Raw genomic sequence first — 24,873 nt, forward strand, 5'->3', positions numbered from 1 at the left:
AGTAAGATATTGCCATGGCATGTCACTCTTAGTTCTGCACTGCTGCCTTCAGAGTTGGGTTGCTGGAGAGTGGTGGCTGTTGACTGAGGGCCCAGCTCTGCAAGCAGCAACACAGAAAGCAGGGTGGCAAAACCATACCATGCCATCCTTTCTTCTGCGCTGCTGCTAGTGGTGACTCTGCCTTCAGAGTGGGACTGCCAGCCAACAGCCACTGCTCTCTAGCTGCCTAGCTCTGAAGACAGCACTACCACAATAACCTTGTTACCCCACACAACTCCTATTTGGGTCATGCTTCTGCAATTATAACACCATGACATTTCAAAATCATTTACCATTTTTAAAATCACATGACTGTAAAATTGACCAAAATGGAGTACCCTACTTATTAGAGATGACCATGCTCAAGCCAGCCAGTCTAAGGCCTTAGTGCCCCATCTGTAAAACATGGATAATAGCACTATATAAATACAGCTGGTCCCTGAGTTATGAACGTGTTACGGACCAAATGCTTGGCCGTAACTCGGAACCCATTGAGTTACATTGTGACCACGGTGTTCATAAGTGCGGGTTGCATTCATAACTCGGAGCCCGCATTTACGACCGCTTTTCTCGTAAGTGCGGATGATCGTAAGTCAAGGTGGCCATAAGTTGGGGGCCAGCTGTACTAAGTTGGTGAAAATTCTGAAGGAGGAGGCAGTTCCCATCTTTTCCTTAACTGATTCAACCATCACTACAGACAAGTCTCTGGGCCTTGATTGCTGTTATTTCATTGTTATGAACTGTAATGCTTCCTGCCTCACAGGGACTTCTATTTTATCAAGAAATCAGCTGGCCCATGAAAACAATCCGAAGAGTATTTATTTTCTAAAAAAACATAATGGCAAGTAATTAATTAGAATTATGGTAATTTGTTTTCAGTTCCAAGGGAATAATTTGTCATACCAAACACATTCAGGACCTGATGATGTTTAGTGCAAAAGGTCTAGTTCATGTTAAGTGTTTTGTTTCTTTGTTGTCTTTGTGTTCTTATGTTGTTTACATTTTTTGATGCTAAGCATGTAAAGCTGACAGGCTGATGATCATAGGCAGCTTTTGAAATAATAAAACGTGACAGAAGAAAATTACTAACAACTTACGTAACTCTTCTGGCAAATTGCTTGTTCTCAGAGTTCCTCTGGCTGCCAGGTTACTAAGAGGTCTTGGGATAGCAGCTGGGGGTAGAAAATTGTTAACCTGAGCTCCAAAGTCAGAAGTACACTGAGAAGAGTCATTTTGAGCACATGCTGTGTGCGGCAGCCCTCCCTTGGGTAGCTGGTTGCATAACTGGTTTCTAGAAGGAAAAAAATTGTGATTTCTTATACACATACACACTGAAAACATAAAATTTGAGTTCTTCAAAAGACAAGCAAATGGTTTGCTTCAATACCAAATGGATATGGTTTATCAAATATTTACCAAATAAGAACATAAGACTGAAAATCTGAATTGAAGAGAGATTTTGAAGAGTCACTATTGGCTCAGTTTTCCCACCGATCTGTTTGGGTCTCTTTTGATATGTGTTTCCATTGATACTTCTTGGCTGGAAGTCTACCATGCTGATGTAGTTTATTGCAAAGGAAGCACTGACCACAGCAGATGAATGCAAGAGAAAGGCTGGATCCTTTCATACTTGAAAGAAGCTAATTTATAAATTAAGGAACCAAAAAAGAATTTTTGGATGAGAAGGGTAAACTTTCCAAATGGTGCAGGTCTGTGCATACACTTCTATACATGTGGATATTTGACCATCAGAGTGGCATCTACATAGTACATTATAGTCTCTATCTAGAACAGGGCTAGGCAAAATATGGCCCGGGGAGGGGGGCAGATATAGACTACCGAGCCACTGTATCTGGCTTGCAGACCACCCCTGCCGGGATCCTCAGGCACACACAGCTGCCGCAGTTTAAAACACAGTCCCTGCATCTCTCTGCTCTGCAGGGAGGGGAGATTTCATGTGATCTCCCAGCCCCCAGTCCAATCCTCAGCTCTGATTGGCCAGAAACACCCGGCCAATAAGAACTGACCTCAGCCAATCTCTCAGATCCTATTGTCTGGAAACAGCCAGCCAATCGGGGCTGAGAGATTGGCCTGAGAGCCTGGGATAGCGCAAGCCTCTTCTCCTACCGGAGCTGAACGCCACGTGGAGGGAGCAGCCTGCAGTTTCAAGATGGGGCTGCATCAGGCAGGGAGCCCAGCCTGCCTTAGGGGTGCTGAAGCCTGCTGGCCAGGAGACACTTAGGTAAAATCCTCCCAGCCAGTGCCTGCCTCTGGCACCCCAACCCCTCCTGCATCCCAGCTCCCTCCCCCAGGTCACCATCCAAACCCTCTGCACCCCCTTCCTCAGGTGACAGCTCCCTCCCAGACCATGTCCCCCTCCTACACCCTCCCTCAGGCCAGAATCCTCTCCTGCACCCACACTCCCTCCCTGACCCTACACCCCAATCCCAATCAAGGTCACAACCCCCTCCTCCACCCAAACACCATCGCAGACCTCACACTGTCTCCTGCACCCCAGTCCCTTACCGTGTGCGCCCTTCTGCACCCAATCTCCAACCTAGACCCTGCACCCTCATCACAAAGAAGTGTGGCCCATGACCACTTTCCAAAATCTTGGAGTGGCTCCTCCCACCAAAAATTATTGCCCACCCCTGATCTACAAAGTGATATGTGAAAACTTTCAGACCTTAGAGACTCAGCATCTGACCAGAGATGCTGGCTTGAAAAGAAGAATCAGAGTGCGAAGTGAGGAAGCACAGCAGCATTTCCAAACTGAAATATTTTGGTTTTGAATGAAAAAAACAAATGTTGTAAGAAACATTTTTTGTGTGTCTGACCAATTATAGTGGCTAAAATTGAGGTTTACCACGTTAGAGATTTGGGTTCTGGGCCTGCAATGACCCTGTATAATGTTTCTAACTACTTATTTAAAACAAAAAGAGGGGTAGGAAGAGAATTTTCAGTAGCTCTTCCCCAACTGTGTTCATGGCTGGGATTTATGGCCCACTTTCTCGCACTTTCTCTCACTTTCCCCCCTTATCCACATTCTGGCTACAACATATTTTTTGTTGTCAAATAAAAACTAGTTGGATTTACTTTGGCATCCATTTTCTATTATGAGTAAAAAGTTATAAGAGTCTATAGTCAATCATTATCAATATATAATTTGGGATAAGTATAAATTGAGAGTGCTGCTTCTTTTAGCAGGGGGCTGCGCTCAATGACCTCCTGAGGTCTCTTCTAATCCTATGATTCTATAATGTGGATTGTAGGAATCAGTGTGAAGGAGCAGCAATGTGGCCAAAAGATGTTTTAGATTTATTGCAAAAAGGGAACAAAGGAAAATGAGACATAATCCAGAAAAAAAAAAATCAATCAAACAACGTCTGTTTTCCACAGCTGCTTATAAACTTTCCAGAACTTCACATTGACTAATAAATGCCACAAGTTATCATCCATTTTTGAAATTTGACTGAAACTCTCTCAAAGACACTCGATAGTCACCATTCTTTCTGCTGACAAATTGAAACACTTTAATGCAAACTTAATTTGCAGCTGCATCTCACTTTGATCATTATTGCTCTTAATTCTCTTGAGGCAGGGAATGCTATGTAGCCAACAGCCAGAAGTTCTGTTGCTGGTTCAGTTTCTTGCCACAGCCCAAGCCACATAGCTGCATATTTCCAAAAACAAATGCCTAAAGTTAACTCACTTGAATCCATATTTCAGCACTCAGGTGGCCTGATTTCCAAAGGTACTCAGTGCCTGCAGCTCACACTGAAGGTAACTTTAGGTTCTCCAGTTTAAAAAAAAATAAATCAAACCTCATATTTCCTATCTCGTAAGTGAGGATCAGAGTGAAAGGAACTTAAATTTCTTACAGGTACTGTCCTATCACAACTTGGTCCCTAACAGCTCTTTAAATAGCTCCCTGCTGGCTTTTGCCGCAGCTCAGCTAGCTCTTGCTGGAGCTACGAACCAAAGTGCACCGGCTTACTTTAACCTCCAGCGAGGATAATACATAATGCAAATTACGTAGCATGATAGAGTCCTTGGTCCATGAGTATGGCCTTTAGGACCTATAGTAGAAGCAGTAGTATAATAATAACAACACTAATAACAGGAGCAATGCGAAGCCTAACAAATGAATGTTTGCAAAATTCTAGGAGATCCTCAGATGAAAAGTGCTAGACATGCTATGTTTTATTATGTCATGAGAAATCCATGAAAATGCTGGAAGTGTTAATTTAGAATTAAATAAGATTTTCTCTCTTTTCCTCTGAGCTAGAGAAGAGATAAGGATGAACTTATTTGTTGCCAATCACTGAGGAATTCCAAGCTGATTGGCCTGACATATCATAAACTTGAAGGCTAAAGAATGTAAAGAATGTGACCTTTGTTCATATACAGGGTAGGGAGAGAGGAATAGTTCTAAAGTTTCAACTAAGATATTTCCAACTCCTTTTTAGCCTCCAAGAATGTACACTTGTTAATGTGCACACTTCAGAGTGAAGCAGACACAGGAACAGTATTTAAAATAAGCAGCTTTGAAGTTCTGGTACCACACTGAAAGTCTGTATTCTTCTCTAGAATTTCTAAAGTTTGTGTCCCAATTCTCCAGGCATACTTACGGAAATCGTGGGTGAACTGGAGGGGAGCATTCTCTTTGTGGAACTCTTTCTCCATTGCATTTAGGAGCATGAGGATTTGAATAGTAAGGGTTGACTTGCTGGGGGGGATGGATGACTCTTATGCAAGGCCCAGGAACAGGAGGCGGTCGTCTGGAGGGATGTACGAAGTGTTGGTAAGGATTCCTACCATCTAAGAAATTAAAAAAATAAGCACAAGGGTCTCATCAATCTACTTTTGATTTGACTAAATGGAAGTTTTCATATTTCAAACACAACCTGCTTTGATTCTAAGAAATCTCTAGCAGCTTGTAAGTTATATAGAACCATCGGTAGCAGGTGTAAGAATAGCTTTACAGAACAAAGTTCCATGCTCGAACAAACAATGTGGCTCAGCTTTCAACAGTGGGCTGGAATTTTGGGAAGATTGGAAGTTAAATAGTGAGAGCTGGTCTTCATCCATATTTAACATGCCTGACTATTTTTTGGCTATCACTTGAGAAAATGACTCATCTCAACAGTCTCATGAAAGCAGAAGAAAAACCCTGGAACAAATCAGTTTGCAACGCTAAAGCTAAACAGACTGAAGTTACTATAAAAGAGAAGAGAAAAATTAACTTTCATTTTGTTATTTCATTTGGAATGAATTTGCTGTCTGTCTAACAGTAACTTCTTACAGCCTCCTAGAAGGTATGAAGTCAGTCCTTGCTAAAATAACTTCTTTGCAAAAACGCTCTTGTTTTTTTGATGTGCAAATCATTTTACCAGTAGTAGTTATTATTTGTATTACCATAGCATCTAGAGGCCTTAGTTTTTTACCAGCAGCCCACTGTGTGAAGTGCTGTATGAAAACAAAACAAAATGATGGCCCGTACCCAAAAGAGCTTACAATTTAAGACAAAAGGCAAAATGGGTGGACACAGGCATAAGGAGGAGCACAAGAAAACAAAATGTGTCAGTGTGATAGGTCACTGGGCATTGAGAACACAGCCTAATTGTTGTCACATTTTTGTGGGCACCCCGAAGAGGGCGATTGGAAAGAGGACAGTAAGTTAATTCCATACACATCTGCATAATTATTGCCTATTACCACACTACAGGTGCAGCAGAGCACAAGAGTGGGTGCAAAGATGAAGGTCTCTCCTTAGAAAGAGCAGTTATTCAACCTTAGTTGGAGGTGATCTACACAGCCACTCCCTGTTTCATTTTTCAGAAATGACATAACGTGCTGGGGATAGTTACAGGAGACAGGAGAGCAGGTATTGGATGAAACACACAACTGAGATCCCAGCTACTCATAAAAAGTAAGATTAAGATTTTAGGTTTAACTTCCATTGTATTTTGGTGTCCAAACATTTTGTTCACTTTCTGAGCATGAACTGAATGACATAAGCAGGAAAGCAGGGCCTTGCAAATCAACACCCAGGCAGCTGACAGAAAAGGCAAAGCTAGGACACTGTCCTGCTGTGTAAGTCATTCCATAGTCTTTCCCCTTTAAAAGTCAAACATAGCTGGGCAGAGAGCACTACAAACCTAACTGGAGTGGGGTAACAGAAGTGATGCTGTACATTTGAAGAGAGGTATTATTGCTGATAAACAGGAAATAGCTTCTAATGAGCTGCAACAGGCCTACAGCCAGGGGGAGAGACTTTCCCTTCAGGATCCCACATCAGGTTCGTTGCCAGGAATGGTTCCCTGGCCTAGTGGTAGCACTGGCAGCCATATGCCTTCACCCAACTCATCACCAGAGCTTCACGTGTTTTATGGCTGATCTGATAGAGAAAGAGAATAATTTAGGCGTAAGCAGAAATAGAAAGCAACTGAAGCACCTTGCATCGTGGGCAGGGGAAACTCAGTCTGCTGCTGCAGTCTCTCTTTGTGGACTCCCGAAAATGACACTGCATCAGTACCCAGTCACGAGGTAATCATCAGGACTGGAAACTTATTGTTTTACAGAATGAAAGCTTAAATTATGTAGAAGCACATGGGACAGGAGTGAAGTGCTAGACATGTTGCCAACTCTTGCTATTTTATCATGAGTCTTGGGATATTTGGTGTTTTTTTTAAATCCTGATATCATGGAGACGTATTCTAAGGGATAATCTCAGTTTTCCTTTAAGGAACTCAAGTTTCTAGCCATTGTGCTAACAGAGAAAAACTTATAAATGTGATTCAAAGGGCTCAATCACCAGAAGCAAATAAAAAGACCCCAGTATTTACCATTTTAAAATCTTGTGATTTTTAATCCAAATTCGTGATTTTCAAGTGTTTGGGATGGATACTACTATGCTAGTAGATAATATTGGCTCAAGTTGACTCAGTTGGACCCTTGTTTGAATCATATTTGGAGTGCTGTGGCAGATTTATTTATGAATATAAGATTAAAATCCACAATTAATTTGTAGAATAGTGATAGAGATGCAGCCGTGATAGTCTGGTGTAGCTGAAACAAAAGACAGAACTATGTAGCACTTTAAAGACTAACAAGATGGTTTATTAGGTGATGAGCTTTTGTGGGCCAGACCCATTTCCTCAGATCAAGATGTGGAAGAAAATCAGCACAACCATATATACCAAAGTGATACAATAAAAAAAAATCACTTGTGTCCGTCTGCTATGTACATTGGACAAACGTCTCAGACACTTCGCCAAAGAATCAATGCACACAAAACAGACATAAGACTCTCTCACAGAGAGAAAGCTGTTGCCTGCCATTTCAACCAGATTGATCATTCACTTAATGACCTTAAAACATGCATATTGCTTCAAAGAGACTTTAACTCCAGACTTCAACGAGAAGCTTCAGAATTGTCATTCATGCTTAAATTTGACACTTTATGTATGGGTTTAAACAAAGACTCTAATTATCTCACCCATTACAAAAGATAGCTTCCCCAATTATCACCCCTAATGTCATTACCTCACAGAAACTTACCTTCCCCCCTCACCCCCACACTGTTCTAAAATTTGTTTTGTCAATTTCACATGCATTCACTTTTTTTTTTTTAATTGTATCACTTTGGTATATATGGTTGTGCCGATTTTCTTCCACATATTGATCTGAGGAAGTGGGTCTGGCCCACGAAAGCTCATCACCTAATAAACCATCTTGTTAGTCTTTAAAGTGCTACATAGTTCTGTCTTTTGTTACAATTAATTTGTGTGTTTATTATTAACAGTGCTTGATATTCTCTACATTAGTTCTCTTTTTATTATATAGTTTGTTTAGAATTACACACTATTTAGAGTCACTACTTCAGTGTCACAAACTTAAATAGTTTCTATTTTTCAACAGTTAAAGAAGGGTTACTCTTATTGCCTCTCAATATAATACCCTCAAGGTAACATCCTTCCATTGTTAACAGAAACAAAACACATGGTTATAAAAACTGCCATTTAAAGTATTGCCAGTTCCAGATGTGAAAAAAACAAAGGCCCCAAAAATCATGAGATTAAAAACTGACATTTTAGACAAATTATGTGATCTTTTTGTTTGTCTTCTGTGATTGGAGCCTTTAAAATACAATGGAATTATGTTTTCAAACTTTTCTTTTCAGCCATGAAGAAAATCATCTACTGTAAGAATTCTGACAAAATTATGAGAGTTGGCAGCATTCTATATTTTTTGAACTATAGTGGGTTTGCCCCACCACCTCACTGCCCTGCTAGCTGTGGTTTGGAAAAGCCTAGGGGAATGCAAAATGAAAGTAGACATGTTTTTTGGGATATTTCTTGTAGCAAGCTCTAGCGGGAGAGGCACTGCTATGTGAGGGATTTTAAGACAACACAGTCTCACCTCTTTCATTTGGCTGTCCATGATGCTATAATAAATGATACCTATAACTAGTGTTTCTTCAAAGGGTGCGGTCCCTATTTGTATATTTCACACATGTGGATCACCCATGCACCTTCATCCAGACTCTATTTGGCAAGTGGTGTCCTTTAGCCTGTACATGTGCCATCGCTTTCCTTATGCTCTGAACTGAGGGCACCAAAGGTGGTGTGGGCTGATGCCGCTCCAGTTTTCCCTTCTTACCTCAGGTAAAACAGTCCACAGTAAAGGGCACAGAGGGCAGGTAAAATGGACTATAGATATTTTCACCAGTACCACCAAAAAGTTAAGTGGTGGGTGAGAGGACAAAACCTACCCCCCTTTGGATAGAACAAGGTAATACTCCTCGCCTCCCTTAGGGGTGGGAGCACAAGAAGCAGGAGTGTGCCAAACTATCTATATTGGGTCCAGAATGGCCACATTCTTAACTAGCTGCAGAATGTCTGGTAAATTGAGCTGAGGCTCCTGGATTTTCTCAAACTGAATCTGTAGCTCTGCAGCCACCCTGTGCATGAGTTTGTGGTATTGTTTAATATTCTCTGGAGACTCTGGTGAAGATGACAAGATTGCTCCCAGAACTATGGGAGTCAGTGGATCTGGCTCATCTTCCCCTTTTGAATATTCTCAGAGGATCATTCATGGGTGTTTTGCCAATGGCAAATAGGACTCCAGCACTGATTCTTGGTGTTTAGGGCAGGACTTATGCTGTCTCCAACACTGACAGGTAGGATGGATCAACTGGCAGAGGATGACCCCATGGATACCACCTGTCTATTGGTCAATCATATCTAATTGGAAGTCAGAACTCCAGTCTTCTAGTATTACTGTCTTGTGCTACCTCTGTCCGATGCAGCAGAGACTCCTTCAGGGCCTCAGAATTATTAGAAGAGAAAGCTGGATCGCTTATCTCCAGTGGAACTGACAGTACTCATGCTTGTGCCTCAAGATGGGATGGGAGAACAACTCTGACTCATCAGGATGATGTTCCTCTGGTGTTCCAGAAAGGAGATGGGCCCAATAGAAAGGTGGATGCAAATAAGGAGAAAAGTTTTCTGGGGAGATGTAAATATCTGAGGGTATGTCTACACTACCCCGCTAGTTGGAACTAGCAGGGTAATGTAGGCATACCGCACTTGCAAATGAAGCCCGGGATTTGAATTTCCTGGGCTTCATTTGCATAAGCCGGCCGGCGCAATTTTTAAAGGCCGGCTTGTTCGAACCCCGTGCCGCGCCGGATAGTTCGAACTAGCAAGTACGTGGAACGAGGCGTACAGATAGTGCGGAATGGCTTGCTAGTTCGAACTATCTAGCCCGTGCCGCGCGTAGCCGCGCGGCACGAGGTTCGAACAAGCCGGCATTTAAAAATGGCGCCGGCCGGCTTATGCAAATGAAGCCCGGGAAATTCAAATCCCGGGCTTCATTTGCAAGTGCAGTATGCCTACATTACCCTGCTAGTTCGAACTAGCGGGGTAGTGTAGACATACCCTGATTTCCCTGGGATAGGAGGAGAGTACATTGGAGCTGTTGGTAGAGTTGCCAGATGATTTCAACAAAAATACTGGACACACTTGACATTACATCACAATCTACATTACATCTTAGTTAGAAAATACCGGACATTTATATTTTCTCAATTTGTTTCCCGAACAGAAAGCTCAGATACTGGACTGTCCAGATCAAAACCGGACACCTGGCAACCCTACCTATTGGAACTGGAGCCTCTCTTGTTGCCAGGGTGGTTGCTCCTTTCAGGGCCATATTGTTACCAGTACTGCATCAGCTCTTAGAAACAGAGGGAAGCACCGGGAGCTCTTAATCCTGACCCTCCACCATCTAAACAGACAGTGGAACTGTTGGATCCATACCTCTGTGTGCCGCATCCTCCTCATGAAAAGATTTACTCAGGCCTAAGTCCTTAGCATGTACATGCTCTCCATGCTGTGGGTAGGGATCTGTTGTGTGTGTGAGAGTTTTAGATGAAGTTCACTTATGTTTATGTCTATGGGAGTTCCCTTTGCTTTCCCTTGAGCCCATCTCTTTAGTCTGAACAGACTTGAGCCTTTCTTCCTGTGCTCATGTTCAGAAGGGTGCTGTATGGAAGTGGGTCTGATTGGGGCTTCGTTACCTTCTTTGTGAAAATGTTCTTTGAGTCTCAGACCATGACTCTCAGAAGTTCTGGGGGGAAAGAGCAGCAGATGCTGCACTTGGCAGAAATATGAGCCTCCCCCAAGGCAGTAGAGGAAATGGTAATGTTTGTCACATGTTGAAAAAGAGCAAGGGCAGGAAACACAGTATGTGAATTCCAGGACCCAAGACATAATCCCGGACTTCCTGGGTGGAAGAAGTTTGGGAGAGTGGGGAAGAAAGTGGGAAAAAACACTATTTAACTACACTATGTTGATGATACTATTAGAATTACAACAAGTACTAATTTATAAAAACTACTTCAACTATATGGAACATTTTATAGCTCTGATAGGCTATGTCTACACTGGCCCCTTTTTCGGAAGGGGCATGCTAATTTTGAAAGTGAGAATAGGGAAATCCGCGGGGGATTTAAATATCCCCCGCGGATTGAAATAAACATGTCCGCCGCTTTTTTTCCGGCTTGGGGAAAAGCTGGAAAAAAAAGCGTCTAGACTGGCCCGATCCTCCGGAATAAAGTCCTATTCCGGAGGATTGGGCCAGTCTAGATGCTTTTTTCCCGGCTTTTCCCCAAGCTGGAAAAAAAGTGGCGGACATGTTTATTTCAATCCGCGGGGGATATTTAAATCCCCCGCGGATTTCCCTATTCTCACTTTCAAAATTAGCATGCCCCTTCCGAAAAAGGGGCCAGTGTAGACGTAGCCATACTGTAAAAAAAGGAACCAAGGACACCAAAGCATCCAATGTAAGTCACAATACAATAAGACAGACCTAGAGAGGTGTCAGCCTACACCATCTTTTATGACCTTTGTTTAGAGCATGAGGAGATCTACGGCGCATGTGTGGGCCAATGGCCAGGGCCTGAAAAAAAATTCTAGACTTGTGCACATGTGTATCCCACGCGTGGAATACATATATGGACCACAACTCAAGAAGAAACATTACTTATCACAAACACTGTGTTATCATCTATCCATGGTTTCTAACATCAAGTGTATCATATAATAAACATGTAAAGTAACTGTCTTTGGGTGAATAGCTTTGCTGAGAGGATTTCTTTGACATCCAAAGCAGTTTTACTGTTCTTTCATGAATGGCCGATAGCAGGTGCCCAGGGCTAGATTACAGCCTGTGAACACAATAGACTATATTGTTATTGTCTAGAAAATACATAATAGAATGCATTAAGTGCAAAGCCTTATTGTGGGCTGTGATTGCCCAATAATCATTTGAAATGTAGAAAGCTGTCAGGAGGTGATTTATGCTGCACTGTGCATGTAACAGGGAGGACTCCAGTTCCAGTTTTTTGGTCCTGATCAAATCCATTTCAGGTATTTGATTTTTTTCCCCCATTGGATATGGTTGAAATGCTTTAATTTCTCTGTGGGGATCCTCCCCTTTGTCACAAAACAAACTGCACCCATTCTGTTAGTATATAGCTGCAGACAACCTGTGTATGTAGAGGAGGAAGGGAGAGAAGAAGCAAGTGGCTATCATGAATTTAGCTCTTCTTCTCTAGAAAACTTAATTGATGCAAGGAAGATGGAAATGACGAGAGCAGAAAACAGCAGCAAGGAAGTCGGAATACAAAATACATGACTAGGAAATAATAGCTTCTGTGAAATAGTTCTTTTCTGATGAGTGAACTTTGAATCCTAGAACTGATTTATTTGAACGGAAGGCTCTGCCTTAGCAAATTCACTGACATCGTGCTAACATTTAGGAAGATAAAAGGGTTGGTAATAGAAAACGATAAATGCATCTTAGGAAGGGTGTACAGTAGAAATACAACTTATTAAAATATAGTTTGGAGCTAAGCGGGTGAGAAAAGCATATTAAATGCTGGACAATTTCATTAACTTACATGGATTTTGGTGATGTGGATCAACTGGGCAATGGTATCTGAGGTTCCATTGAGCTTGAGGAGAAACATTAGGGTGCAGCATTTGTTGACACACAGGATATTGCTGAGGTTCAGTTCTGAGAAACTCTCCGGATATTAATGGTTCTGGAAGGTCCTGAGGATTAATCACAGATGTAAGTGGTAATGGAGGTTCTAACTGCCTGATACCCATGAAATCCCCAGGCTGAGAATCATATCCAGTGTCTGCAGTCGGAAGGTCAAATGGTGCTCTGTTATTTGATGGCTGATGTGGCTGTAAATCCTCTTGGCTTCTGTCATCCAGGGAATCCTGGGAAACATCAGAAAAACGTGTATTTGATTTGCTAGAGTTGTGTCCAGTGTCTGGAGAATCAGTTGAAAGCTGAGATCTCAATAGCTTATTTGTTTTCTCTGTAGCTAAAAGATGAGACTCAGGAAGGAGCATTCCAGCCACAGCAGAGGTACAGAAAGGAACATCTTTTCCAGAATCCTGATGTCTTACTGAAAGACTGCTCTCACAATCCTCCATTGCTACGTTGTGTGGTTCAGGCTGGTGATAGTTTGTATGTTCTGATGATTTATAGAAATGTGACTGATCAGACAAGGAATTTTGAGTTGGATATGGTCCTAACGGTGCCAAGTTCTCTTCATTTTCAACAGAAGGTTTCAAAGCCTCTTCTAGTGAATGTTCTGGAAATGGGGACCAGAATGCAGATTCATCAACTTCAACTGGTATGCTTCGACTCATCACAGTTCCTGAAAAAGGAAGACCAAAAAATATAAAACTACCAGCTCATAGTTAAATCCCAGCAGTCACTATAAAGACAAACATATCTTCAGTGTTATAATTTGAGAACACAGAGTGAAACATTAAAGACAGAATATGACAGCACATTGCTGAGCTTTTAAAGACAGATCAACATCAGGAATACAAGTCTGCTTGGATGGCTTTTGATAAAGAAACAAATGCACCGAGAAGTAACCTTGGACTAACCTTCAATGGAGGCCATTTCGAGTTTTTGTGAAGACTGTGGAAATATGAATCAAGTTTCGGAATGTGGCGTCAGGATTTTCCAACCAACTGGAAAACAAACAAATTATTCCTATTGAACCATTGCCATTTCAGATAGTTAAAAATGCAGAAATAACTTTGTATCAGAGATTTAATAGGGGTACTGATTAGAGTTTTGGGGATTACATTGCAGAAAACAGAAACTTAAGGGTATTTCTGGTACTTTGTGTCCCTGTTGAGTCTGAAAGGACTCTGTGTTATTTCCAGACATAAAGTTCAGTGTATTCTGATCTGGGAATTTGGTTCAATCGATTCCAGAGAGGGAACCAACTGCAAGTTTTGGATCCTGACCTGATAATGAGGCTCCACCCTGCTGCTGTGGATCTACTCTCCCTTTCTCAGCCAAATGAAGGAACTTTGATTCCTGTGCCAAACTTAATGACTAAAGCCAATCTCCAATTACTGGTTCTTATTTCGTCCAGAGCAGTTCATCCATTTTGTTATTACATGGATATTGTTAATTGAGGTTGCTGGGAGTTTACAGACATTTTGAAATTTTTGGTTTTCTTCTGGCTCCTTTTTTCTGATGATGTAATGACCTAGATTGAATGGTATAGGCCACATGGAATTTCAGATGTCCTTCCAGAATTCATTAGGGATGTTAAGTCATCAGCTTCTTCATTGGTGTTGTCAATAAAACTGTTTCAGCCAAATTATTCTCTTAATGTTTGCAATATAGCATTGTCATCCACTATTACAGTAGCAGCCAAATCCAAAACATGTACTATTGCTATACCAACTTTTGAGAATGAGACCTTCCTCTCCCTTTGCACAACTATAAAAAACCTCTTTTTACCCTTACCCTAAAGTTATCTGTAAAAGGGTATAGATTCCTGGAGAATGTGACCATTCTCAATTGGCCTTGAATATTTCACAGTGGGTCTCAGGGGGCTTTCTTTGAAATTATAATGTAAATAAGAATCAAATGAAGCAACATAAGTCAACCTCTTATAAAAGGCTAATTTTCTATACTGTTCTGACACTCTCATCACTTCCAATGGATAGGGTGAAGAGGCATGGGTGATATGCACCACCCCCTTTAGAGTCATATTTCTGTCCTATTAGAAGAAGACAGAACCCAAACTAGGACAATCAGTAAAGATGAATGGGACAAAAACTCATGGCAAAGCAAATGGCAACATCACCAACAACAGAATTTTGCTTAAAGGCCTTAATAATCGTTGGCATAAAGTATTAAAGAGTTTCCAGTAAACAAAGAAGAAATTTACTTCAGTTATATATTCAGTAACAAGTCCCTTACATAGAAAGTTACACATACAAAGTATGTTCCAATGAACAAAGAATTCAAATCAGTCAAGCAAGGTCACAGAGAATATCATAGTCTGTGTTTGATTGAGAAATGTCTTAACTCCATTCTTTCTTAGCAGCTCTTTCTCCAAAAATGTGAGGCGTTAATTTGAAGACATAAAAGCCTCATACCTTTTATAGTGAAATTCTTTGTCAAACTGGAGAAAAGCAATCACTAGTTCCAGTTCATCTGCTCTAAAATGTCCCCACAAGTCTTGTTCTTTTGCAGTAACAAAGGAAATAATACAATATATAGACTGAAGCATATCCAATTGGACTTTCCTCAGAGGAAAATCACTGGGAAAGGAATGTACATGTTCTGGTAGATTTCAGCTCTTAACTTTCACATGTTCAAAACCAACCATTTCAGAGAGTATATTAGCTTAGTAAGGCTGTAGAAAACAATGTAATAAAAATCACAAAAATCTTCACAAGGCATAGCCAGGAGGAAGCCCACATAATGGAGATTTTAGGCCGGATTCTTGGGTGCTTTGTTGCCAATGTGTAATACTAGTATATAACATGGTCCAAACCCTACTAGTACTCGGTAGCTGTGATTCTGAAGCAGCTTAGAGTCAGTGAAGTGGCACATCTGCTACACAGCCAAACCAGCTATGGCACAGTGAAGTTTTAGGTTGTGATTCTCTGAAAAGGAGACGTGTGGTCAGACAAAATTATTCTTCACAACTCCTGGCCTGTACATCTAAAGAAAGGATTTCTCCTATGTATAACTGCAGGTCTTTCTACACAGAGTAATTTAGCGCTATAGTTTTATGTATAGTTTATAACTATAGTGCTATATTTATACCAGGAAAACGATGCTGATAAATTTCCCAATATGGATAAGCCCTCAGAGCAGTTACTGGATGGCACTAAGACACAGCATATATAGCTGCTTTACCTGGACAGGGGCCAGAGGACAAAGTGCAGTGCTAACTAGATTCCTTTTTATGGAAGGCACTAATGTTTGAAATCCTAATGGTGAGCTCATTGGCATCATACTTTTTTTTCCCCTGTATTTTGTGTAAATTTTCCTTTAAGCTATCCACGTTTCATTGCTATTGGTAGCTGAGTCAGTATCCTGTGACAATAATAATGCATATGACTTGAAAGAGAAAACATTGAGTTCTCAGAATTAAGATGGGGACTGGTTTTATTCTGTTCTTTGCAGTGATAGGGAAGTGATAGTTGCCTGGGAATGTTGGTTACATCACTGTCCCCATTGTCATTGTACTGTGGTCAGATGACTCTGCTACGAATCTGAGTTAAGGCCAGGATTAACAAAGGTATTCAGGCACTATATATGCAGATGGGTGCCTAATGATATACAGGCAGTCCCCGAGTTACGCGGATCCGACTTTATGTCGGATCCGCAGTTACGAACGGGGTTTTTCTCGCCCTGAAGAACAGGAGCGGCAGGAAGCCCAGATGCGCCGTGGTCCCGCCGCCCATGGCCTCTGGGGTGAGAAAAGCTGCTCCACGTCTCCCTGATCTGCTGGGGGGGAGAGCCCCCCCCAGCAGACCAGGGAGACGCGGAGCAAAGCCGCGGAGCACGCGGGCAGCGGGACAGCCCAGACGTGCCGCGGCTGTCCCGCTGCCGGCGTCCTCCGAGGCTTTGCTTCCCGTCTCCCTAGTCTGCTGGAGGGAGCCCCCCCCAGCAGACCAGGGAGACGCAGAGCAAAGCTGCGGAGGACCCGGGCGGCGGGACCGCGGTGCATCTCGGTCCACCGCCTGCGTCTCCCTGGTCTGCTGGGGGGGGGGGGGGGAAGAGGTGGTGCAGCTAGTGCGCCCCCCCCCTCCCCAGCAGACCAGGCTTTTCTCCGGACGCCTGTGGTAGAGCAGCTGGGGCGCTGCCGGTTGATCCCGCAGCGCTGCTCTGGGCGCTACTGGACCAACCCGGCAGCACCCCAGCTGCTCTGCCCCAGGCGTCCTGATTCAGCTGCTGCTGGTCAGTTTCAGCAGCGGCTGAATCAGGACGCCTGGGGCAGAGCAGCTTGGGTGCTGCTGGAGTGGTCCAGTAGCGCTGAGGAGCAGCGCTACTGGAGCAACCCAGCAGCACCCTAGCTGCTCTGCCCCAGGCGTCCCCTAGTCAACCGCTGCTGAAACTGACCAGCGCTGACTACAGGAAGCCGGAGGCAGAGTTGCTCTGCCCCAGGCTTCCTGGAATCAGCTGCTGATCAGTTTCAGCAGCAGCTGACTTGGGGACGCCTGGGGTTCTTAAGTTGAATCTGTATGTAAGTCGGAACTGGCGTCCAGATTCAGCCTGTTGAAACTGATAAGCGGCTGATTCCAGGAAGCCCGGGGCAGAGCAACTCTGCCTCGGGCTTCCTGTAGTCAGCCGCTGGTCAGTTTCAGCAGCGGCTGAATCTGGACACCAGTTCCGACTTACATACAGATTCAACTTAAGAACAAACCTACAGTCCCTATCTTGTACGTAACCCGGGGACTGCCTGTACACAAAAGTGCCTAAGCAGAGTACATGCTAACTCCCATTGAAAGAAATTGCTTGTCTGCATATTTACGTATCCAAATGCCTTTGTAAAACCTGTCACAAGGCTCCCTGGCCATGGCGTGCCTGCACTTACTTACCTTGTGAAAAAGGAAGTAGTTGGGATGTGTACAATGTGCGGGTAACTTTGGACCAACCCCCAAGTGAAAAAAGGACCAGCGTGATGGAATATTTCAGATGTGGACAAAAGCCAAGTTAAGGGGCTGTCAGGAACATCTCTAGACTTGATTCAGATTGAAATCTCTCCTCCTAGGATTGAATAACATTAGGTCTTTCATAAGGCATTCACTTTGGACTCCATCAGAGGCCAAAAAAATAAAGGTCAAATCCTATGGTATAAATTGGCTTCGTAAGCCATACTAACTTAACATCATTATTATCTGTAATTATCAAACATTTGAACATGGCAAATTACAGAAACAAATTCACCAGGGCTGAACCTGTCTGTTGTCTCTGATAGTTACTGAAGTGAGCATATCAAAGCACCAGAAAACCACTCCAACTGGAAAATCTGTCTTCAGAAACCTTCCACCTCGCACAAACACTGATAATATTACTGACCAAATGAGAAATGCACTGCTGGGGAGACTCAAGAGTCTTATTCAAAGAGCAACTGATGTAGCATCATCAGAAGAGCGAGTCCTCTTTGTCCTGGATATTTAAGCCATTTTCAGTGTGAGCATTCAAGATAGGGTTGCCAGATACTTTCACTAAAAATACCAAAAATGGCAGGGAAAAAATTGGTTGAGAAAACAAACAAACAAACAAACAAACAAACAACCCTGTGCCTTTAAGCCTTGAAATCCCCACGTTCTCCCTGCCCACATCAGGTGTGGCAGGGAAAAAATGATGTCCCCTGCAGCTTTCCGTCCGAGAGAAACAGAAAATACCGGACATGTAAAATTTTCTGTTTTTTTTTTTAAACCAGACAGAAGACGCAGAAGACAGAAGGCCTGTACCGGACACCTGGCAACCCTAATTCTAGGAGCAGGCCATGGTATAAAATCACCAGGGAATATTCGAAACACCTAAATCATTTACTAAATAATGTACATTCCAAATAACCCTTGATGCATTTAAATCAGTTGCCTCTTGTCCTATAATCAGGGGACACAATGATGGAAACACTTTCTCCTTTCTTATTGGTGTGTCTGTATTTATGGCACACTCATCACCATTAGTGTCTGGGTGCCTAGAATCTTAATCCCTCAGCTTCTGTGGCTCTGGCTGGTGTATAGAGGTGCAGTTTTTGCAAATCCATATCAGAGGAGATGAATTAAATCCACTCTATGCAATATATGGGAAATTAAACTTTAATCTAAATAAAAATCAAACCTCAGTAAGGAATATGGATGCTGGAACCAGACTTATCACAGCTTAGTAGATAATTTTCTTTGTTTTTATCATAGGCTTCCAAAAAAAAAAAAACCACACCAGGAAAGAGACCTTTCCATAAACACAATAAAGGTTCAAGAGATGAATAAGCATATAGTCAAATATCATTTGCTCTCAGAATGCCAAACCAACAAAAAAGTCCACTGTCAGGTTTATCTTTTAAAGATCTTGGCTGGTGGGCTGCACAAAATCTTTTGGCTAAAAATGTTAATGGTTTCTCCTCGAAAATTAATGCTGATTCTGGCTAATAGTATACTTGGAACAAATAAGTAAAAATTATTCCTGTATGGGGTCTCACCTGCCATCTATGAGATTTACATTGTCTTTGAGACATTTCAAACACCTAGAAAATGTGACTGTTCCAAACAACAAAATCCACACTGTGGCTGTCACCCAAAGGAGAACTGAAGGTTTCTACCTCCCGTGGACATTGCAGCCAGTTTTTCTCTTGTCTTTCTGAACATAACATAAAAATAAAGAAAACAAGTTTTCTGTCTCTTCTGATCAGTCTACTTAACAGTCTTAATAAGCTTGCACAGTCTTTCTTTAAAGGAGACCTGGTAATAAGAATGAATCTGCAGCTTGGTGCAGACTGCTGTGCAGTCTCCTGTTATCTGGAGAGTGCAGTGTTTGGCCACTGGGACCAAAGAGGACAATAGAGAAGCTGTTGTTCTATATGTTCACCTTGGACTAATGGTTCGGCTGTACTAGTTTCACAATTCAAACCCAGAGAGAAAGAACTGTGGGATAAAGTAATCCATCTTCTCTGGCCTATTTATTGGGCACTGAGAATGCAATTTTCTTTAGGACTGGGTTTACACAGAATCATAAAATGCTAGAACTGGAAGGGACCTCAAGAGATCATCAAGTCCAGTTCCCTGCCCTCGCAGCAGGAACAAGCACTGTCTAGATAATCCCTGACAGATGTCTGTCTAACAAGCTCTTAAATATCTCCAGTAATGGAGAGTCCACAATACTCCAATTAAGGCCTAATCAGCACAGAGTAGAGCAGAAGAATGAATTCTCGTGTCTTGCTCACAACACTCCTGTGAATGCCGCCCAGAATCATGTTTGCTTTTTTTGCAACACTACCACACTGTTGACTCATATTTAGCTTGTGGTCCACTATGACCCCTATATCTCTTTCTGCAGTACTTCTTCCTAGACAGTCACTTCCCATTGGCTATCATTATTTCGAACTCTAAGGATAGCTGTGCTCCCATCATTGGAGGTTTTTAAGAACAGGTTTTACAAAAACCTCTTTCAGTGGTAATGGTGAGAGAAAGCAGCCTTAAATTGCAGAAGCCCTGAGAAAGATGCTATTGAAGGGATAAGTGGAAGCATTGCATGCCAGGGAACCCTATCCTCTTTTGGGATGATGCTGGCAGCAGTATTTGGGTGGCAGTTCCCAAAAGAAAGCCCATGTGTGGTTGGCAGTATTGATGGCTCAATAAGTAACTTTCTTCCTCCTGACTCTACACTGAACCCATGCTTCAGGGGGATGTTACTGTTCAGACAGAGGTTCCAGCTTTTCGAAACCATGTGCAACTGAGACTTTGATCCTGTTGTTTTACATGACCTCATGCTGGAGACTTTCATGGAATTTCCCTTGACATTTTTCTGTTTAACACAGCCTAAAAGTTGAGCACCAGACTTGGGCCCCTGTTAAGAACTAGGATAAAGAAGTCCATCAGCATATCAAAGCACTCTCAGCGAACCATGCTCTGATCCTCTTCTAACACTGAGGCTACGTCTACACTGGCCCCTTTTCCGGAAGGGGCATGTAAATTTCACGAGTCGTCGTAGGGAAATCCGCGGGGGATTTAAATATCCCCCGCGGCATTTAAATAAAAATGTCCGCCGCTTTTTTCCGGCTTTTAAAAAAGCCGGAAAAGAGCGTCTAGACTGGCCCCGATCCTCCGGAAAAAGTGCCCTTTTCTGGAGGCTCTTATTCCTACTTTAAATCCCCCGCGGATTTCCCTACGACGACTCGTGAAATTTACATGCCCCTTCCGGAAAAGGGGCCAGTGTAGACGTAGCCTGAGACAACAGAAGAATGTAGTTTATGGCCCAATCGCATCCTCAAATACATGGAACTATTTTAGGTGGTATTTTAATAGTGTCAGAAAGCTCTAAGACTTTAGTATTCTCCCATGACTGAGGGTGCCCATACGTCCCAGTTTGGCCAGGACAGTCCCCTTTTTAAGCTCTATCCTAGATGTCACAACTTGGTAAAATGAACATTTGTCTCATTTGCTTTTGCTTGTGGGGGACATTCAGGCCAAAACAAATGGGACAAATATTCAGGTTTGCCAAAAACGTTGTGACATCTGGGACATGGGCTTGAGTGAGCAGTGACATCAGGTGGCTCAGGACAGCTTATGAGCACTGATCATCTCTTACCCAGTACAGTAGACTTCCGATAATCGGCACCTTTTGGACCTAGGTGGTGCCAGATTATCAGATTTGCCAGAGAATCGGGAGGTCCGGTACAGCTGCATGGCTTAACAGCTGGTCAGGACACAATCTCCCTCTATCCCCTCCCCCTTCCTCTTCTCGTCTCCTCCCCGCTGTAACCTGATCCTCCTCCTCCTCCTCCCCTCCCCTTTCCCCTTTGCTGAAGCAAAACGCTCTTCTCCATACTGTAACACGATCCCACTCCCACCCTCCCCCAAACCTTATGCTCTGTCTGGTTACAGCCAGCACGTATGCTGAGCAGCAGGCTTTTTAATCAGCTGGTCAGGAGCGCTTGGCATTTTGATGCCGGAGTATCGGGAGTGCCAAACAGTTGGATGCTGAACTATTGGAGTTGTACTGTATTTCATTTTCAGCTTAGGGACCTATAGTCACTCTACCAGGGTTATACGGGAGGTTACTGATAACCAGTTTAGATTCTTTCTTGGATTCCTGCAAATCATAAAGTGAGGCAGTTAATACAGGGAATTAACATTCTAGTAGCAAATTTCATAAAAAATAAATGGAAAAAAAATCCCATTAACTGCCCTGTCTCCTCTTCTTCCTTCCTCTCCCCTACTCAAAGTTTTGTAACATGGATTAATTTCATAAATAGCCTCAGAGAACTGATCTTAAATGAGCTGGTTGGCAGTGACTCAAGCACTTGTGACCAAACTCTTCCAAGCTTCCTTGCAACCGTTCCCAGGCTGAGAGAAGTTCTTCCATTTTTCCTGCCAGATAAACTGAACACTCCAGAGCCAAGGGAGTGGTGACTGGGCTGTTGAAATGGTCATGGACAGCAATGATCACAAAGAAACAACCGCATCATATGCTCGTTCTGGACACAGGTTGTTTTGGATGTCTTGGGGGAGTTGCAGGGTGGAGAATAAGTGGAAAGGAGAGGAAGGGACAGACACTCCCTTTCCTGTGTCAATAAAGCTAGGCCTGAATTGCAGAGTTCAATATCAGTGTCACATTCCTTTACCCATTCAGGAGAGTTTGAAGCTGGGGGTTAGCCTGAGGCCGATCTTTACAGTTTAAGCTTTTTATAGCTAGCCACAAACTGTTCCATATATTTCCCAGTTTGATCCCCAAAGATCTGGTTTTGATTAAGCAACTTGTGATAAGAAAGAGGTGACAACAAAAGAAGGTGCTGGCACTCTCACTCTCTCCCAGGGAGCTTTGTGAGTTGAGAAGAGATTTTGATTGAAGTCATATTTTTGTGTGCTAATCAATAGAAGGGGGAATTTTGTGACAAGAGAGAACACTCTTCATGTGCAATACATAAATGATTGCAGAGCCATTGACCGTTATGTTTGAAAACCTCGTGCAATCAGGTGAGGTTCCGGACATTTGAAAAAAGGCAAATGTAGTGCCCATCTTTAAAAAGGAAGAAGGAGAATCTGGGGAACTACAGACCAATCAGCCTCACCTCAGTCCCTGGAAAAATCATGGAGCAGGTTCTTAATAAATCAATTTTGAAGCAGTTGGAGGAGAGGAAGATGGTCAGAAACAGTCAATATGGATTAATTAAGAAGAAGTCAAACCTGACCAGCCTAATTTCCTTCTATGATGTTATAACTGGCTCTGTGGATATGGGTAAGTGGTGGATCTGATATACCTTAGCAATGATTTTGATATTTTCCCACAGTATTCTTGCCAGTAAATTAAAGAAGTATGGATTGGATGAATGCACTGTAAGGTAGATAGAAAGCTGGCTGGATTATTGGGCTCAATGAGTCATGATCAATGGCTCAATGTCTAGTTGGCAACTGGCATCAAGCAGAGAGTCTTGGGGGTTGATCCTGGGACTGGTTTTTTTCAACATTTTCATTAATGATATCAGTGATTGGATGGATTGCACCCTCAGTAAGTTCATGGATGACACTAAGCTTGAGGAAGAGGGGAATATGCTGGAGGGGAATTGGAGGATTGTCCAAAAGAAATCGGATGAGGTTCAACAAGAAAAAGTGCATTTAGGATGGAAGAATCCCAAGCACTGCTACAGGCTGGGGACTGACTGGCTAAGTGGCAGTTCTGCAAAAAAGGACCTGTGGATTACAATGGAATGAAAAGCTGGATATGAATTTACGGTGTGCCCTTGTTGCCAAAAAGGTTAACAGCATATTGGGGTGCATTAGTAGGAACATTGTCAGCAGACTGAGGGAAGTGATTATTCCCCTCTTTTTGGCAGTGGTGAGACAACGTCTGGAGTATTGTGTCCAGTTTGGGGCCCTTCTACAGAAAGGATGTGGACAAACTGGAGAGTCTAGCAAAGGGCAACAAAAATGATTAGCGGGCTGGAGCATCTGATTTATGAGAAGAGAACTGGGCTTATTTAGTCTTCACAACAGAAGAATGGGGTGTGGGATTTGACAGCAGCCTTCAACTACCTAAAGGAAAGTTTCAGAGCTTCAGGCTAGGCTGTTCTCAGTGTTAGAGATGACAGAACGAGGAGCTATAGTCTGAAGTTGCAACGTGGGAGGTTTTGGTTGGATATTAGGAAAATCTATTTCATTAGGAAGGTGGCAAAGCACTTGAAATGGTTACCTGGGGAGGTGGTGGAATCTCCATCCTTAGAGGTTTTTAAGGCAAGGCTTGACACAGCCTTGGCTGGGATGATTTAATTGGTGTTGGTCCTGCTTTGAGCAGGGGGTTGGACTAAATGACCTCCTGAGGTCTCATCTAACCCAAATCTTCTATGATTCTCTGAAAGATTGGCTGCAACCTTCCTAAAACTAAGTGAAGTCAGGTCCAAACCTTTTCAGCAGTTATGGAGTGTAAACATGGGAGCCATTTAGGACCTATGATCCAAATGACCAGAATAAAATAAAATCTGAGCTGAACAGTTTGTTTTTTGCTGTGCTAACTATGTTTAGCTGCACTCATAGCGGACACCTGTTGTCACCAATGGGCACATTCCATAATGTAGACAGGAACATTGGGCCATGTTTAAAAGGTAGATCGATATACTCAGAGAGGATCTGTTTCTTCTGGAAAGCATCTAGCATGCTTTAGATGGTATATAATAATACAGTAGAACCTCAGAGTTACAAACACCTCAGATATGGAGGTTGTTCAGAACTCTAAAATATTCATAACACTCTGAACAAAACATTATGGTTATTCTTTGAAATCACTGACTTAATACAGTTTCAAAACTTTACTGTGCAGAAGAAAATGCCGCTTTAAACAAAACAAGCACAGAAACAGTTTCCTTGTCTTGTTAAATCATTTTTTAAAACTCCTTTTTTAAAGTAGTTTATGTTTAACACAGTACTATGCCATACTCACTTTTTTGTTTTGATTTTTGTGTCTGTGCTGCTGCCTGACTGCATGCTTCTGGTTACGAATGAGAAGTGTGGTTGACTCGTCAGTTTGTAACTCTGGGTTCATAACTCTGAGGTACTATTGTATGAAACAGCGTTCTTCTTCAGTGCTGACATGTTTTCATTTTTTCACTGTTCTTACATTCTCGCTGCAGCCAGCACAAGGATTATATATGGAGGGAGAACTATCCATTTGCTTCTAACTCTAGGAGGAAGGCTTTACCTATACTATAAAATACCATATGCATTTTCAGCACTACTGGAGCTACGCTGGTGCTAA

The 24,873-nt window shown here is 42.5% G+C and overlaps 1 protein-coding gene across 4 annotated transcripts in view; it reads right to left on the reverse strand.

Moving 5' to 3' along the window:
• TRAF3IP2 (TRAF3 interacting protein 2) overlaps positions 1 to 24,873 on the reverse strand; it is a 54,882-nt gene that overhangs the window by 25,867 nt on the left and 4,142 nt on the right. For all 4 annotated transcript variants that reach the window (XM_006123213.5, XM_075923983.2, XM_075923984.2 and 1 more), the window contains 4 exons: positions 13,521 to 13,607; positions 12,509 to 13,282; positions 4,671 to 4,860; positions 1,137 to 1,330 (listed from right to left, as the gene is read on the reverse strand). In XM_006123213.5, coding sequence (XP_006123275.2) covers positions 1,137 to 1,330; positions 4,671 to 4,860; positions 12,509 to 13,282; positions 13,521 to 13,536 — 1,174 coding nt within the window. In that variant the 5' untranslated portion in view covers positions 13,537 to 13,607. The remainder of the gene's footprint in view (positions 1 to 1,136; positions 1,331 to 4,670; positions 4,861 to 12,508; positions 13,283 to 13,520; positions 13,608 to 24,873) is intronic.

This window comes from Pelodiscus sinensis, chromosome 3, assembly GCF_052426305.1.
Source record: "Pelodiscus sinensis isolate ZL-2025 chromosome 3, ASM5242630v1, whole genome shotgun sequence".
Taxonomy (NCBI): domain Eukaryota; kingdom Metazoa; phylum Chordata; order Testudines; family Trionychidae; genus Pelodiscus; species Pelodiscus sinensis.